Source organism: Bombina bombina, chromosome 7, assembly GCF_027579735.1.
Source record: "Bombina bombina isolate aBomBom1 chromosome 7, aBomBom1.pri, whole genome shotgun sequence".
NCBI lineage: Eukaryota > Metazoa > Chordata > Amphibia > Anura > Bombinatoridae > Bombina > Bombina bombina.
The window spans coordinates 133,108,898-133,127,888 of record NC_069505.1 but is presented as its reverse complement, the minus strand read 5'-3'; the positions used below and the strand labels follow the sequence as shown (position 1 = coordinate 133,127,888).

The 18,991-nt window shown below is 44.2% G+C and overlaps 1 protein-coding gene across 1 annotated transcript in view; it reads left to right on the top strand.

The window, feature by feature from the left end:
* CKAP5 (cytoskeleton associated protein 5) overlaps positions 1-18,991 on the top strand; it is a 397,759-nt gene that overhangs the window by 135,082 nt on the left and 243,686 nt on the right. Inside the window, exons 8-11 of the mRNA XM_053689307.1 lie at positions 16,831-16,944; positions 17,140-17,244; positions 17,530-17,619; positions 17,705-17,869. Coding sequence (XP_053545282.1) covers positions 16,831-16,944; positions 17,140-17,244; positions 17,530-17,619; positions 17,705-17,869 — 474 coding nt within the window. The remainder of the gene's footprint in view (positions 1-16,830; positions 16,945-17,139; positions 17,245-17,529; positions 17,620-17,704; positions 17,870-18,991) is intronic.

Sequence of the window (18,991 nt, the reverse complement as noted above, 5' to 3'; positions counted from 1 at the left end):
CGCAGTAGCGTTTTTTATATTGCTTGTAAATTTATTTGAAAGTATTTTCCAAGCTTGCTAGTCTCATTGCTAGTCTGTTAAACATGTCTGACACAGATGAATCTGTTTGTTCACTATGTTTGAAGGCCACTGTGGAGCCCCATAGAAATTTGTGTACTCAATGCATTGATGTCACTTTAAATAAAAGTCAATCTTTACATGTGAAGAAATTATCACCAGACAACGAGGGGGAAGTTATGCCGACTAACTCTCCTCACGTGTCAGTACCTTCGCCTCCCGCTCAGGAGGTGCGTGATATTGTGGCGCCAAGTACATCAGAGAGGCCCATACAAATCACTTTGCAAGACATGGCTACTGTTATGACCGAAGTATTATCTAAATTGCCAGAATTAAGAGGCAAGCGCGATTGCTTGGGGTTAAGGACAGAGCGCGCTGATGATAGGAGAGCCATGTCTGATACTGCGTCACAATTTGCAGAACATGAGGACGGAGAGCTTCATTCTGTGGGTGACGGATCTGATCCAGGGAGACTGGATTCAGAGATTTCTAATTTTAAATTTAAGCTTGAAAACCTCCGCGTACTGCTAGGGGAGGTATTAGCAGCTCTGAATGAATGTAACACGGTTGCAATTCCGGAGAAATTATGTAGGCTGGATAGATACTATGCAGTACCGGTGTGTACCAACGTTTTTCCTATACCTAAAAGGCTTACAGAAATTATTATCAAGGAGTGGGATAGGCCCGGTGTGCCCTTTTCCCCCCCCTCCTATATTTAGGAAAATGTTTCCAATAGATGCCACCATACGGGACTTATGGCAGACGGTCCCTAAGGTGGAGGGAGCAGTTTCTACTTTGGCTAAGCATACCACTATCCCGGTGGAGGATAGTTGTGCTTTTTCAGATCCAATGGATAAAAAATTAGAAGGTTACCTTAAGAAAATTTTTGTTCAACAAGGTTTTATCTTACAGCCCCTTGCATGCATTGCGCCTGTCACTGCTGCTGCGGCATTCTGGTTTGAGTCTCTGGAAGAGGCCATTCGCACAGCTCCATTGGATGAAATTATGAACAAGCTTAAAGCACTTAAGCTAGCTAACGCATTTGTTTCTGATGCTGTTGTACATTTAACCAAATTAACGGCTAAGAACTCTGGTTTCACCATCCAAGCGCGCAGAGCGCTATGGCTTAAATCATGGTCAGCTGACGTGACTTCTAAATCTAAATTGCTTAATATTCCTTTCAAAGGGCAGACCTTATTCGGGCCCGGCTTGAAAGAAATTATTGCTGACATTACTGGAGGTAAGGGTCATTCTCTTCCTCAGGACAAGGCCAAATCAAAGGCCAAACAGTCTAATTTTCGTGCCTTTCGTAACTTCAAGGCAGGAGCAGCATCAACTTCCTCCGCTCCAAAACAGGAAGGAACTGTTGCTCGTTACAGACAGGGCTGGAAAGCTAACCAGTCCTGGAACAAGGGCAAGCAGGCCAGAAAACCTGCTTCTGCCCCTAAGACAGCATGAAGAGAGGGCCCCCTATCCGGAATCGGATCTAGTGGGGGGAAGACTATCTTTCTTCACCCAGGCTTGGGCAAGAGATGTCCAGGATCCCTGGGCGTTGGAGATCATATCTCAGGGATACCTTCTGGACTTCAAAGCTTCTCCTCCACGAGGGAGATTTCATCTTTCAAGGTTATCAGCAAACCAAATAAAGAAAGAGGCGTTTCTACGCTGTGTACAAGACCTCTTATTAATGGGGGTGATCCACCCAGTTCCGCGGACGGAACAAGGGCAAGGATTTTACTCAAATCTGTTTGTGGTTCCTAAGAAAGAGGGAACCTTCAGACCAATCTTGGACCTAAAGATCTTAAACAAATTCCTAAGAGTTCCATCATTCAAAATGGAAACTATTCGAACCATCCTACCCATGATCCAAGAGGGTCAATACATGACCACAGTGGACTTAAAGGATGCCTACCTTCACATACTGATTCACAAAGATCATTATCGGTACCTAAGATTTGCCTTCCTAGACAGGCATTACCAGTTTGTAGCTCTTCCCTTCGGGTTAGCTACGGCCCCGAGAATCTTTATAAAGGTTCTGGGCTCTCTTCTGGCGGTACTAAGACCGCGAGGCATAGCGGTGGCTCCGTACCTAGACGACATTCTGATTCAAGCGTCAAGTTTTCAAATTGCCAAGTCTCACACAGAGATAGTTCTGGCGTTTCTGAGGTCGCATGGGTGGAAGGTGAACGTGGAAAAGAGTTCTCTATTACCACTCACAAGGGTTCCCTTCCTAGGGACTCTTATAGATTCTATAGAGATGAAAATTTACCTGACGGAGTCCAGGTTATTAAAGCTTCAAAATACTTGCCATGCCCTTCATTCCATTCCACACCCGTCAGTAGCTCAGTGCATGGAAATAATCGGCTTAATGGTTGCGGCAATGGACATAGTACCATTTGTGCGTCTGCATCTCAGACCACTGCAGTTGTGCATTCTCAGTCAGTGGAATGGGGATTACTCAGATTTGTCCCCTCTGCTAAATCTGGAGCAAGAGACCAGAGATTCTCTTCTATGGTGGCTTTCTCGGCCCCATCTGTCCAAAGGGATGACCTTTCGCAGGCCAGATTGGACGATTGTAACAACAGACGCCAGCCTTCTAGGTTGGGGCGCAGTCTGGAATTCCCTGAAGGCTCAGGGATCATGGAGTCAGGAGGAGAAACTCCTCCCAATAAATATTCTGGAGTTAAGAGCGATATTCAGTTAGCAACTCTGAGGTTCATCAGATTTCAGTCGGACAACATCACGACTGTGGCTTACATCAACCATCAAGGGGGAACCAGGAGTTCCCTAGCGATGTTGGAAGTCTCAAAGATAATTCGCTGGGCAGAGTCTCACTCTTGCCACCTGTCAGCGATCTACATCCCAGGCGTGGAGAACTGGGAGGCGGATTTTGTAAGTCGCCAGACTTTTCATCCGGGGGAGTGGGAACTAAATCCGGAGGTCTTCACTCAACTGATTCTTCGTTGGGGCAAACCAGATCTGGATCTCATGGCGTCTCGCCAGAACGCCAAGCTTCCTTGTTACGGATCCAGATCCAGGGACCCGGGAGCGGTGCTGATAGATGCTCTGACAGCCCCTTGGGTCTTCAACATGGCTTATGTGTTTCCACCATTCCCGATGCTGCCTCGACTGATTGCCAAGATCAAACAGGAGAGAGCATCGGTGATTCTGATAGCGCCTGCGTGGCCACGCAGGACCTGGTATGCAGACCTAGTGGACATGTCGTCATGTCCACCATGGTCTCTGTCTCTGAGGCAGGACCTTCTAATTCAGGGTCCTTTCAACCATCCAAATCTAATTTCTCTGAGACTGACTGCATGGAGATTGAACGCTTGATTCTATCAAAGCGTGGCTTCTTGGAGTCGGTTATTGATACCTTAATACAGGCTCGGAAACCTGTTACCAGAAAAATTTACCATAAGATATGGCGTAAATATTTATATTGGTGCAAATCCAAGAGTTACTCATGGAGTAAGGTTAGGATTCCTAGGATATTGTCTTTTCTACAAGAGGGTTTATAAAAGGGCTTATCTGCTAGTTCGTTAAAGGGACAGATTTCGGCTCTGTCTATTCTTCTTCACAAACGTCTGGCAGAAGTGCCAGATGTTCAGGCTTTTTGTCAGGCTTTGGCTAGGATTAAGTCTGTGTTTAAGACTGTTGCTCCGCCGTGGAGCTTAAACTTAGTTCTTAACGTTTTGCAAGGTGTTCCATTTGAACCCCTTCATTCCATTGATATCAAGCTGTTATCTTGGAAAGTTCTGTTTTTGATGGCTATTTCCTCGGCTCAAAGAGTCTCTGAGTTATCTGCCTTACATTGTGATTCTCCTTATCTAATTTTTCATTCAGACAAGGTAGTTCTGCGTACTAAACCTGGGTTCTTACCTAAGGTAGTTTCTAACAGGAATATCAATCAAGAGATTGTTGTTCCATCTTTGTGTCCTAACCCTTCTTCAAAGAAGGAACGACTTTTGCATAATCTGGACGTAGTCCGTGCCCTGAAGTTCTATTTGCAGGCAACTAAAGATTTTCGTCAAACTTCTTCTCTGTTTGTCGTTTACTCTGGACAGAGGAGAGGTCAAAAGGCTTCGGCTACCTCTCTCTCTTTTTGGCTTCGTAGCATAATACGTTTAGCCTATGAGACTGCTGGACAGCAGCCTCCTGAAAGAATTACAGCTCATTCCACTAGAGCTGTGGCTTCCACCTGGGCCTTTAAGAATGAGGCCTCTGTTGAACAGATTTGCAAGGCTGCAACTTGGTCTTCACTTCACACTTTTTCGAAATTTTACAAATTTGACACTTTTGCTTCTTCGGAGGCTATTTTTGGGAGAAAGGTTCTTCAGGCAGTGGTTCCTTCCGTTTAAAGTTCCTGCCTTGTCCCTCCCATCATCCGTGTACTTTTGCTTTGGTATTGGTATCCCATAAGTAATGGATGACCCGTGGACTGAACACACTTAACAAGAGAAAACATAATTTATGCTTACCTGATAAATTTATTTCTCTTGTAGTGTAGTCAGTCCACGGCCCGCCCTGTCTTTAAGGCAGGTTTAAATTTTGATTAAACTCCAGTCACCACTGCACCCTATGGTTTCTCCTTTCTCGTCTTGTTTCGGTCGAATGACTGGATATGACGTGTGAGGGGAGGAGCTATATAGCAGCTCTGCTTGGGTGATCCTCTTGCAACTTCCTGTTGGGAAGGAGATATAATCCCATAAGTAATGGATGACCCGTGGACTGATTACACTACAAGAGAAATAAATTTATCAGGTAAGCATAAATTATGTTTTTCCTGCAACTAAGGTATGTGCAGTAAAATATTTTTCTAAGGAATGGAATTGACTAAGAAAATGCTGCTGATACCGAAGTAATGTAAGTAAAGCCTTAAATGCAGTGAAAGCGACTGGTATCAGGCTTATTAATAGAGATATATACTCTTTAAAAAATGTGTTTTAAAACGTTTGCTGGCATGTTTAATCGTTTTTCTTCTGTTATGTGTGATCAGTCCACGGGTCATCATTACTTCTGGGATATTATCTGCTCCCCTACAGGAAGTGCAAGAGGATTCACCCAGCAGAGTTGCTATATAGCTCCTCCCCTCTACGTCACCTCCAGTCATTCTCTTGCACCCAAAGACTAGATAGGAGGTGTGAGAGGACTATGGTGATTATACTTAGTTTTTAGAACTTCAATCAAAAGTTTGTTATTTTACAATAGCACCGGAGCGTGTTATTACCTCTCTGGCAGAGTTTGAAGAAGAATCTACCAGAGTTTTTCTTATGATTTTAACCGGAGTAGTTAAGATCATATTGCTGTTTCTCGGCCATCTGAGGGAGGTAAAAGCTTCAGATCAGGGGACAGCGGGCAGTTGAATCTGCATTGAGGTATGTCGCAGTTGTTATTTTCTGAATGGAATTGATGAAAAAATCCTGCCATACCGTTATAATGAACATGTATGTATACTCTACACTTTAGTATTCTGGGGATGGTATTTCACCGGAATTACTCTGTAAAAGTACATTAAACCTTTTATTAGGTATTTTTCATGTTAAACGTTTTTGCTGGAATGTAGAATCGTTTGCATTAATGAGGTACTGAGTGAATAAGTATTTGGGCATTATTTTCCACTTGGCAGTTTGCTTGTGTTAATTATGACAGTTTCGTTTCTCTCTCACTGCTGTGTGTGAGAGGGAGGGGCCGTTTTTGGCGCTCTTTGCTACGCATCAAAAATTTCCAGTCAGTTTTTCTGCATGATCCGGTTCATCTCTAACAGAACTCAGGGGTCTTCAAACTTCTTTGAAGGGAGGTAGATTCTCTCAGCAGAGCTGTGAGACTTATATAGTGACTGTGATTTAAAACGTTGTTTAAAAATTTAATTAGTGTTATTTTACTAATGGGAACAAACCTTTGCTAAAAAGTTGTGTTGTTTGTTAAGAGTGATGCTATAACTGTTTTTTCAGTTCATTATTTCAACTGTCATTTAATCGTTTAGTGCTTCTTGAGGCACAGTACGTTTTTATTAAATAAAATTGTAACCGAGTTGCATGTTTATTGCTAGTGTGTTAAACATGTCTGATTCAGAGGAAGATACCTGTGTCATTTGTTCCAATGCCAAGGTGGAGCCCAATAGAAATTTATGTACTAACTGTATTGATGCTACCTTAAATAAAAGCCAATCTGTACAAATTGAACAAATTTCACCAAACAGCGAGGGGAGAGTTATGCCGACTAACTCGCCTCACGTGTCAGTACCTGCATCTCCCGCCCGGGAGGTGCGTGATATTATGGCGCCTAGTACATCTGGGCAGCCATTACAGATAACATTACAAGATATGGCTACTGTTATGACTGAAGTTTTGGCTAAATTACCAGAACTAAGAGGCAAGCGTGATCACTCTGGGGTGAGAACAGAGTGCGCTGATAATTCTAGGGCCATGTCTGATACTGCGTCACAGCTTGCAGAGCATGAGGACGGAGAGCTTCATTCTGTAGGTGACGGTTCTGATCCAAACAGATTGGATTCAGATATTTCAAATTTTAAATTTAAATTGGAAAACCTCCGTGTATTACTAGGGGAGGTCTTAGCAGCTCTCAACGATTGTAACGCTGTTGCAATACCAGAGAAAATGTGTAGGTTGGATAAATACTTTGCGGTACCGGCGAGTACTGACGTTTTTCCTATACCTAAGAGATTAACTGAAATTGTTACTAAGGAGTGGGATAGACCCGGTGTGCCGTTCTCACCCCCTCCAATATTTAGAAAGATGTTTCCAATAGACGCCACCACACGGGACTTATGGCAAACGGTCCCTAAGGTGGAGGGAGCAGTTTCTACTTTAGCTAAGCGTACCACTATCCCGGTGGAGGATAGCTGTGCTTTTTCAGATCCTATGGATAAAAAATTAGAGGGTTACCTTAAGAAAATGTTTATTCAACAAGGTTTTATATTACAACCCCTTGCATGCATCGCGCCGATCACGGCTGCGGCAGCATTTTGGATTGAGTCTCTGGAAGAGAATCTTAGTTCAGCTACGCTGGACGACATTACGTACAGGCTTAGAGTCCTTAAACTAGCTAATTCATTCATTTCGGAGGCCGTAGTACATTTAACCAAACTTACGGCTAAGAATTCAGGATTCGCCATTCAGGCACGCAGAGCGCTGTGGCTAAAATCCTGGTCGGCTGATGTAACTTCTAAGTCCAAATTACTTAGTATACCTTTCAAGGGGCAAACTTTATTTGGGCCCGGTTTGAAAGAAATTATTGCTGACATTACAGGAGGTAAGGGCCACGCTCTACCTCAAGACAAAGCCAAAGCTAAGGCTAGACAGTCTAATTTTCGTCCCTTTCGGAATTTCAAAGCAGGAACAGCGCCAACTTCCACTGCACCAAAACAGGGAGGAGCTGTTGCTCGTTACAGACAAGGCTGGAAACCTAATCAGTCCTGGAACAAGGGCAAGCAGGCCAGTAAACCTGCTGCTGTCCCAAAGACAGCATGAACCGAGGGCCCCCGATCCGGGACCGGATCTAGTGGGGGGCAGACTCTCTCTCTTCGCCCAGGCTTGGGCAAGAGATGTCCAGGATCCCTGGGCGCTAGAGATCATATCTCAGGGATACCTTCTAGACTTCAAATCCTCTCCCCCAAGAGGGAGATTTCATCTGTCAAGGTTGTCAACAAACCAAATAAAGAAAGACGCGTTTCTACGCTGTGTACAAGATCTATTATTAATGGGAGTGATCCATCCGGTTCCGCGGTCGGAACAAGGACAAGGGTTTTACTCAAACCTGTTTGTGGTTCCCAAAAAAGAGGGAACTTTCAGGCCAATCTTGGATTTAAAGATCCTAAACAAATTCCTAAGAGTTCCATCGTTCAAAATGGAAACTATTCGGACAATCTTACCCATGATCCAAGAGGGTCAGTACATGACCACAGTGGATTTAAAGGATGCTTACCTTCACATACCGATTCACAAAGATCATTACCGGTATCTAAGGTTTGCCTTCTTAAACAGGCATTACCAGTTTGTAGCCCTTCCATTCGGATTGGCTACGGCTCCAAGAATCTTTACAAAGGTTCTGGGTGCTCTTCTGGCGGTACTAAGACCGCGAGGAATTTCGGTAGCTCCGTACCTAGACGACATTCTGATACAAGCTTCAAGCTTTCAAACTGCCAAGTCTCATACAGAGTTAGTTCTGGCATTTCTAAGGTCGCACGGATGGAAAGTGAACGAAAAGAAGAGTTCTCTCTTTCCTCTCACAAGAGTTCCATTCTTGGGGACTCTTATAGATTCTGTAGAAATGAAGATTTATCTGACAGAAGACAGATTAACAAAGCTTCTAAATGCATGCCGTGTCCTTCATTCCATTCAACTCCCGTCAGTAGCTCAATGCATGGAGGTGATCGGCTTAATGGTAGCAGCAATGGACATAGTTCCCTTTGCACGCCTACATCTCAGACCGCTGCAATTGTGCATGCTGAGTCAGTGGAATGGGGTTTACTCAGATTTGTCCCCCACTCTGAATCTGGATCAAGAGACCAGAAACTCTCTTCTATGGTGGCTTTCTCGGCCACATCTGTCCAGGGGGATACCGTTCAGCAGGCCGGACTGGACAATTGTAACAACAGACGCCAGCCTTCTAGGTTGGGGCGCTGTCTGGAATTCTCTGAAGGCTCAGGGACAATGGAGTCAGGAGGAAAGTCTCCTGCCAATAAACATTCTGGAATTGAGAGCAGTTCTCAATGCCCTTCTAGCTTGGCCCCAGTTAAAGACTCGGGGGTTCATCAGGTTTCAGTCGGACAACATCACGACTGTAGCTTACATCAACCATCAAGGAGGGACAAGAAGCTCCCTAGCAATGATAGAAGTATCAAAGATAATTCGCTGGGCAGAGTCTCACTCTTGCCATCTGTCAGCAATCCACATCCCGGGAGTGGAGAACTGGGAGGCGGATTTCTTGAGTCGCCAGACTCTTCATCCGGGGGAGTGGGAACTTCATCCGGAGGTCTTTGCCCAAATACTTCAACGTTGGGGCAAACCAGAGATAGATCTCATGGCGTCTCGCCAGAACGCCAAACTTCCTCGCTACGGATCCAGATCCAGGGATCCGGGAGCGGTTCTGATAGATGCTTTGACAGCACCTTGGAACTTCAGGATGGCTTATGTGTTTCCACCCTTCCCGCTGCTTCCTCGATTGATTGCCAAAATCAAACAGGAGAAAGCATCAGTGATTCTAATAGCGCCTGCATGGCCGCGCAGGACTTGGTATGCAGATCTAGTGGACATGTCATCCTGTCCGCCTTGGTCTCTACCTCTAAGACAGGACCTTCTGATTCAGGGTCCATTCAAACATCAAAGTCTAACTTCTCTGAAGCTGACTGCTTGGAAATTGAACGCTTGATTTTATCAAAACGTGGTTTTTCTGAGTCGGTTATTGATACCCTGATACAGGCTAGGAAGCCTGTTACCAGAAAGATTTACCATAAAATATGGCGCAAATACCTATACTGGTGTGAATCCAAAGATTACTCCTGGAGTAAGGTTAGGATTCCTAGGATATTGTCTTTTCTACAAGAAGGTTTAGAAAAGGGTTTATCGGCTAGCTCATTAAAGGGACAGATTTCAGCTCTGTCCATCTTGTTTCACAGGCGTCTGTCAGAAAATTCAGACATCCAAGCCTTTTGTCAGGCTTTAACTAGGATCAAGCCTGTGTTTAAAACTGTTGCTCCGCCATGGAGTTTAAACTTAGTTCTTAACGTTTTACAGGGTGTTCCGTTTGAACCCCTTCATTCCATTGATATAAAATTGTTATCTTGGAAAGTTCTATTTTTAATGGCTATTTCCTCGGCTCGAAGAGTCTCTGAGTTATCAGCCCTACATTGTGATTCTCCTTATCTGATCTTTCACTCAGACAAGGTAGTTCTGCGTACTAAACCTGGGTTCTTACCTAAGGTAGTCACTAACAGGAATATCAATCAAGAGATTGTTGTTCCATCCTTGTGTCCAAATCCTTCTTCAAAGAAGGAACGTCTTCTACACAATCTGGATGTAGTTCGTGCCCTCAAGTTCTACTTGCAGGCAACTAAAGATTTTCGCCAAACTTCTTCCCTGTTTGTCGTTTATTCTGGACAGAGGAGAGGTCAAAAAGCTTCTGCTACCTCTCTCTCTTTTTGGCTTCGTAGCTTAATACGTTTAGCCTATGAGACTGCTGGACAGCAGCCTCCTGAAAGAATTACAGCTCATTCCACTAGAGCTGTGGCTTCCACTTGGGCCTTTAAGAATGAGGCCTCTGTTGAACAGATTTGCAAGGCTGCAACTTGGTCTTCGCTTCATACTTTTTCCAAATTTTACAAATTTGACACTTTTGCTTCTTCGGAGGCTATTTTTGGGAGAAAGGTTCTTCAGGCAGTGGTTCCTTCTGTATAATGAGCCTGCCTATCCCTCCCGTCATCCGTGTACTTTTGCTTTGGTATTGGTATCCCAGAAGTAATGATGACCCGTGGACTGATCACACATAACAGAAGAAAACATAATTTATGCTTACCTGATAAATTCCTTTCTTCTGTTGTGTGATCAGTCCACGGCCCGCCCTGTTTTTAAGGCAGGTGCATATTTTTTAAATTATAATTCAGTCACCACTACACCCTTGGTTTCTCCTTTCTCGTTGGTCTTTGGTCGAATGACTGGAGGTGACGTAGAGGGGAGGAGCTATATAGCAACTCTGCTGGGTGAATCCTCTTGCACTTCCTGTAGGGGAGCAGATAATATCCCAGAAGTAATGATGACCCGTGGACTGATCACACAACAGAAGAAAGGAATTTATCAGGTAAGCATAAATTATGTTTTTAACATACATTTGGTGATAAAACTTATTGGGGCATAATTTTTCCACATTGCTGGCTTAATTTCTGCATAGAAACAGTTAACTGAGGCTTCCCACTGTTTTAATATGAGTGGGAGGGGCCTATTTTAGTGCTTTTTTGAAAGTAGAAATTCAGACTCAGACTTCCTGCTTCTTCCTGCATGATCCAGGACTTCTCTAGAGGGCTCAAAAGGCTTCAAAAGTCATATTGAGGGAGGTAATCAGTCACAGCAGAGCTGTGACAGTGTGTTTGACTGTTTTAAAAAACGTTTTTCTCTATTGTTTATCCGTTTTGGGTATTAAGGGGTTAATCATCCATTTGCAAGTGGGTGCAATGCTCTGCTAACTTAATACATTTACTGTGAAAATTTGGTTGGTATAACTGCTTTGGTTCATTGTTATTTCAACTAAAGACAGATTTTGTGCTTCTTAAAGGCGCAGTAGCGTTTTTTATATTGCTTGTAAACTTATTGTGAAGTGTTTTTCAAGCTTGCCAGTCTTATTGCTAGTCTGTTTAAACATGTCTGACATAGATGAATCTACTTGTTCATTATGTTTGAATGCCAGTGTGGATCCCCATAGGAATATGTGTACTAAATGTATTGATTTCACTTTAAATAATAAAGGTCAGTCTTTATCTATAAAAGAATTATCACCAGACGACGAGGGGGAAGTTATGCCGACTAACTCTCCTCACGTGTCAGTACCTTCGCCTCCCGCTCAGGGGGCGCATGCTATTATGGCGCCAAGTACATCAGAGACGCCCATAGCAATTACTTTACAGGACATGGCTACAATCATGAATAATACAATGTCAGAAGTATTATCTAGATTGCCAGAATTGAGAGGCAAGCGCGATAGCTCTGGGATTAGGAGAGATGCAGAGCGCGCTGGTGCTGTAAGAGCCATGTCTGATACTGCGTCACAGTTTGCAGAACATGAGGACGGAGAGCTTCATTCTGTGGGTGACGGATCTGATCCGGGGAAACCTGATTCAGAGATCTCTAATTTTAAATTTAAGCTTGAGAACCTCCGTGTATTGCTTGGGGAGGTTTTAGCTGCTCTGAACGACTGTAACACAGTTGCAATTCCAGAGAAATTGTGTAGGCTGGATAGATACTATGCGGTACCGGTGTGTACTGATGTTTTCCCTATACCTAAAAGGCTTACAGAAATTATTAGCAAGGAGTGGGATAGACCCGGTGTGCCCTTTTCCCAACCTCCTATATTTAGAAAAATGTTTCCAATAGACGCCACTACACGGGACTTATGGCAGACGGTCCCTAAGGTGGAGGGAGCAGTTTCTACTTTAGCAAAGCGTACCACTATCCCGGTTGAGGATAGTTGTGATTTTTCGGATCCAATGGATAAAAAATTAGAAGGTTACCTTAAGAAAATGTTTGTTCAACAAGGTTTTATCCTGCAGCCCCTTGCATGCATTGCGCCTGTCACTGCTGCTGCGGCATTCTGGTTTGAGTCTCTGGAAGAGGCCATTCACACAGCTCCATTGGATGAAATTATGGACAAGCTTAAATCACTTAAGCTAGCTAACTCATTTGTTTCTGATGCCATTGTATATTTGACTAAACTAACGGCTAAGAACTCCGGATTCGCCATCCAGGCACGGAGGGCGCTATGGCTTAAATCCTGGTCAGCTGACGTGACTTCTAAATCTAAACTACTTAATATTCCTTTCAAGGGGCAGACCTTATTCGGGCCCGGCTTGAAGGAAATTATTGCTGACATTACTGGAGGTAAGGGGCATACCCTTCCTCAGGACAAGGCCAAATCAAATCAAAGGCCAAACAGTCTAATTTTCGTGCCTTTCGAAATTTCAAGGCAGGAGCAGCATCAACTTCCTCCGCTCCAAAACAGGAAGCAACTGTTGCTCATTTCAGACAGGCCTGGAAACCTAACCAGTCCTGGAACAAGGGCAAGCAGGCCAGAAAACCTGCTACTGCCCCCAAGACAGCATGAAGGAACGGCCCCCTATCCGGAAACGGATCTAGTGGGGGGCAGACTTTCTCTCTTCGCCCAGGCGTGGGCAAGAGATGTCCAGGATCCCTGGGCGTTGGAGATCATATCTCAGGGATACCTTCTGGACTTCAAGGCTTCTCCTCCTCAAGGGAGATTTCATCTTTCAAGGTTATCAGAAAACCAGATAAAGAAAGAGGCATTCCTACGCTGTGTACAAGACCTCCTAGTAATGGGGGTGATCCACCCAGTTCCGCGGACGGAACAAGGACAGGGATTTTATTCAAATCTGTTCGTGGTTCCCAAGAAAGAGGGTACCTTCAGACCAATTTTGGACCTAAAGATCTTAAACAAATTCCTAAGAGTTCCATCATTCAAAATGGAAACTGTTCGGACCATCCTGCCCATGATCCAAGAGGGTCAGTACATGACCACAGTGGACTTAAAGGATGCCTACCTTCACATACCGATTCACAAAGATCATCATCGGTTCCTAAGATTTGCCTTTCTAGACGGGCATTACCAATTTGTAGCTCTCCCCTTCGGTTTGGCTACGGCCCCGAGAATCTTTACAAAGGTTCTGGGCTCACTTCTGGCAGTTCTAAGACCGCGAGGCATAGCGGTGGCTCCGTATCTAGACGACATCCTGATACAGGCGTCAAGCTTTCAAATTGCCAAGTCTCATACAGAGATAGTTCTGGCATTTCTGAGGTCGCATGGGTGGAAGGTGAACGTGGAAAAGAGTTCTCTATTACCACTCACAATAGTCTCCTTCCTAGGGACTCTGATAGATTCTGTAGAAATGAAAATTTACCTGACGGAGGCCAGGTTATCAAAACTTTTAAATGCTTGCCGTGTCCTTCATTCCATTCCACGCCCGTCAGTGGCTCAGTGCAGGGAAGTAATCGGCTTAATGGTAGCGGCAATGGACATAGTGCCATTTGCGCGCCTGCATCTCAGACCGCTGCAATTGTGCATGCTAGGTCAGTGGAATGGGGATTACTCAGATTTGTCCCCCCTACTAAATCTGGATCAAGAGACCAGAGATTCTCTTCTCTGGTGGCTATCTCGGGTCCATCTGTCCAAGGGTATGACCTTTCGCCGGCCAGATTGGACGATTGTAACAACAGATGCCAGCCTTCTAGGCTGGGGCGCAGTCTGGAATTCCCTAAAGGCTCAGGGATCGTGGACTCAGGAGGAGAAACTCCTCCCAATAAATATTCTGAAGTTAAGAGCAATATTCAATGCTCTTCTAGCTTGGCCTCAGTTAGCAACACTGAGGTTCATCAGATTTCAGTCGGACAACATCACGACTGTGGCTTACATCAACCATCAAGGGGGAACCAGGAGATCCCTAGCGATGTTAGAAGTCTCCAAGATAATTCGCTGGGCAGAGTCTCACTCTTGCCACTTGTCAGCGATCCACATCCCAGGCGTGGAGAACTGGGAGGCGGACTTTCTAAGTCGTCAGACTTTTCATCCGGGGGAGTGGGAACTCCATCCGCAGGTGTTTGCTCAACTGGTCCATCGTTGGGGCAAACCAGAACTGGATCTCATGGCGTCTCGCCAGAACGCCAAACTTCCTCGTTACGGATCCAGGTCCAGGGACCCGGGAGCGACGCTGATAGATGCTCTAGCAGCTCCTTGGTTCTTCAACATGGCTTATGTGTTTCCACCGTTTCCTCTGCTGCCTCGACTGATTGCCAAGATCAAACAGGAGAGAGCATCGGTGATTCTGATAGCGCCTGCGTGGCCACGCAGGACCTGGTATGCAGACCTAGTGGACATGTCGTCCTGTCCACCATGGACTCTACCTCTGAGACAAGACCTTCTAATACAAGGTCCTTTCAATCATCCAAATCTAATTTCTCTGAGACTGACTGCATGGAGATTGAACGCTTGATCCTATCAAAGCGTGGCTTCTCCGAGTCAGTTATTGATACCTTAATACAGGCACGAAAGCCTCTTACCAGGAAAATCTACCATAAGATATGGCGTAAATACCTGTATTGGTGCGAATCCAAGAGTTACTCATGGAGTAAGGTTAGGATTCCTAGGATATTGTCCTTTCTCCAAGAGGGTTTGGAAAAAGGCTTATCAGCTAGTTCGTTAAAGGGACAGATTTCTGCTCTGTCTATTCTTTTGCACAAGCGTCTGGCAGAAGTTCCAGACGTCCAGGCTTTTTGTCAGGCTTTGGCTAGGATTAAGCCTGTGTTTAAAACTGTTGCTCCTCCGTGGAGCTTAAACTTGGTTCTTAAGGTTCTTAAAGGAGTTCCGTTTGAACCCCTTCATTCCATTGATATTAAACTTTTATCTTGGAAAGTTCTGTTTTTGATGGCTATTTCCTCAGCTCGAAGAGTCTCGGAGTTATCTGCCTTACATTGTGATTCTCCTTATCTGATTTTCTATTCAGACAAGGTAGTTCTGCGTACTAAACCTGGGTTTTTACCTAAGGTGGTTTCTAACAGGAATATCAATCAAGAGATTGTTGTCCCATCATTGTGCCCTAATCCTTCTTCAAAGAAGGAACGTCTTTTGCATAATAATCTGGACGTAGTCCGTGCCTTGAAGTTCTACTTGCAGGCAACTAAAGATTTTCGTCAAACATCTGCCCTGTTTGTCGTTTATTCTGGACAGAGGAGAGGTCAAAAAGCTTCGGCAACCTCTCTCTCCTTTTGGCTTCGAAGCATAATACGCTTAGCCTATGAGACTGCTGGACAGCAGCCCCCTGAAAGGATTACAGCTCATTCTACTAGAGCTGTGGCTTCCACCTGGGCCTTTAAGAATGAGGCCTCTGTTGAACAGATTTGCAAGGCTGCGACTTAGTCTTCGCTTCACACTTTTTCAAAATTTTACAAATTTGACACTTTTGCTTCTTCGGAGGCTGTTTTTGGGAGAAAGGTTCTACAGGCAGTGGTTCCTTCCGTTTAAGTTCCTGCCTTGTCCCTCCCATCATCCGTGTACTTAAGCTTTGGTATTGGTATCCCACAAGTAATGGATGATCCGTGGACTGGATACACTTAACAAGAGAAAACATAATTTATGCTTACCTGATAAATTTATTTCTCTTGTAGTGTATCCAGTCCACGGCCCGCCCTGTCTTTTAAGGCAGGTCTAAATTTTTAATTAAACTACAGTCACCACTGCACCCTATGGTTTCTCCTTTCTTGTCTTGTTTCGGTCGAATGACTGGATATGACATGTGAGGGGAGGAGCTATGTAGCAGCTCTGCTGTGGGTGATCCTCTTGCAACTTCCTGTTGGGAAGGGAATATATCCCACAAGTAATGGATGATCCGTGGACTGGATACACTACAAGAGAAATAAATTTATCAGGTAAGCATAAATTATGTTTTTCTGGGTCTTCGTTCTGAGGCCACCTTTCATAGTTTAGATTAAAATATATATATATATATATATATATGTATATAAATTAGGGCTGGACGATATTGAGGGGGGGGAATTGTGATTTAATATCGATTTTCACGCCAGCACCCCCTGTAACCCCCATAAGCCCCCTCTGTAACCTAAATAAGCCCCATCAGCTCCCCATGTAACCCCCAATAGCAGCCCCTGTGTAACCTACATAAGTCACATCAGCTCCCACTGTAACCACCCAATAAGCACCCCCTTTAACATCATAAGCACCGCCTGTAACCACCATCAGCCCCCAACCCACATAAGTCCCAGCGCACCCCCCTCCCTGTAACCCGCATCAGCCACAGCGCGCGCACCCCCTCCCTGTAACCCGCATCAACCACATCGCTCCCCAATAAGTCGGCTCAATGTCGCAAGGCAGGCACGGCAAGTCTGCGGCCCTCCTGTACGTCATAGGTGAAGTTAAAGGGAGGCGGGGCTAAAATTGCATACTCTCGCGGTTTAAAACCGCATCCGCGATTAATCGTGCAGCCCTAATATAAATGCATTTTTATTGTATTTTTTTTAGGAGGCCAAAAAGTGGCAAGAGAGAAAGGAGGCTTTGGAAGCTGTGGAGATCCTAGTGAAAAATCCCAAGATTGAACCTGGTGACTTTGCAGACCTTGTGAAAGCTCTAAAGACGGTAATGAGATTGTTCACTTCTATAACATTTTACAAGCAGTGAGACTCTGGCTACTAAAATATTTTCTCATTAACACAACAGAAATGTCTTTTTATATGCACTGAAGAACTATGTAAAATGGCCTTTAGCAGATGATGGCATTTAGCAAATTATGTTGCAGGGATTTGCTGATTATCCTTTCCCTTTCATCTGCAGGTTGTTGGTAAAGACACTAATGTTATGCTTGTCGCCCTTGCTGCCAAATGCCTGACTGGTTTAGCAACTGGCCTCAGGAAGAAGTTTGGGACTTACGCTGGACATGTGAGTACTCTTGTCTAGAAATTAGGGGGTCATTGGAATTATGTGGGGGGGGGGGTTAAATTATGTTTTTATGTGTGAGAAACAACCACCTTGACTATTCAGACAAATGTGTTTCCCTTCTGTTTGGGTTAACACAATTCTAAGAATTGTAGACCCTTGATTTGTAACGATATTTGAGTAGGTTTTAATATTTTAGAATTTATACTGTTGCAGGATTGGGGGTTAAATGATTTACATTTGCATCTGCTGTTATATTGCTTTCACTTCGTTAAATACATCTTGCAGGTTGTGCCAACAATACTAGAAAAATTTAAGGAGAAGAAGCCTCAGGTTGTCCAGGCACTTCAGGAAGCAATAGATGCCACTTTCCTAACAGTAAGTAGTCACCCAAGTGTGACCTCTAGCTTTTTGGCCTAAATAAAATGTGCTGAATGTAGAACTTGTATTTTTATTTCCTCAGACTACTTTACAAAACATTAGTGAAGATGTCTTGGGAGTAATGGACAACAAGAACCCAGCAATAAAACAGCAAGCTTCTCTGTTCCTTGCAAGAAGCTTCCGACACTGCACACCTTCTACTCTGCCCAAGAGTTTGCTGAAACCTTTCTGTGCAGCACTACTCAAGGTATGCGAAAGCCTTTTGACTGCTTAAGAATAATGCATTGTGGCCCTCCGGCAGGCAAAGGGCTACACCCGATATTCCCTTTCTGATATGCAGGCATTACCTTGTTGAACTAATTGGGGTTTGACGTGTATTTGGGACCACAGTATGCAAAAAAATGGCTGATATATATTATTGCCTTTAAAGGGACATGAAACCCAAATTTCTTTCATGTAATTAGCAAGAGTCCATGAGCTAGTGACGTATGGGATATACATTCCTACCAGGAGGGGCAAAGTTTCCCAAACCTCAAAATGCCTATAAATACACCCCTCACCACACCCACAATTCAGTTTTACAAACTTTGCCTCCGATGGAGGTGGTGAAGTAAGTTTGTGCTAGATTCTACGTTGATATGCGCTCCGCAGCAAGTTGGAGCCCGGTTTTCCTCTCAGCGTGCAGTGAATGTCAGAGGGATGTGAGGAGAGTATTGCCTATTTGAATGCAGTGATCTCCTTCTACGGGGTCTATTTCATAGGTTCTCTGTTATCGGTCGTAGAGATTCATCTCTTACCTCCCTTTTCAGATCGACGATATACTCTTATTTATATACCATTACCTCTGCTGATTTTCATTCAGTACTGGTTTGGCTTTCTACAAACATGTAGATGAGTGTCCTGGGGTAAGTAAATCTTATTTTCTGTGACACTCTAAGCTATGGTTGGGCACTTTATTTATAAAGTTCTAAATATATGTATTCAAACATTTATTTGCCTTGACTCAGGATGTTCAACATTCCTTATTTTCAGACAGTCAGTTTCATATTTGGGATAATGCATTTAAATCAATCATTTTTTCTTACCTTAAAAATGTGACTTTTTTTCCCTGTGGGCTGTTAGGCTCGCGGGGGCTGAAAATGCTTCATTTTATTGCGTCATTCTTGGCGCGGACTTTTTTGGCGCAAAAAATCTTTTCTGTTTCCGGCGTCATACGTGTCGCCGGAAGTTGCGTCATTTTTTGACGTCCTTTTGCGCCAAAAATGTCGGCGTTCCGGATGTGGCGTCATTTTTGGCGCCAAAAAGCATATAGGCGCCAAATAATGTGGGCGTCTTATTTGGCGCCAAAAAATATGGGCGTCGCTTTTGT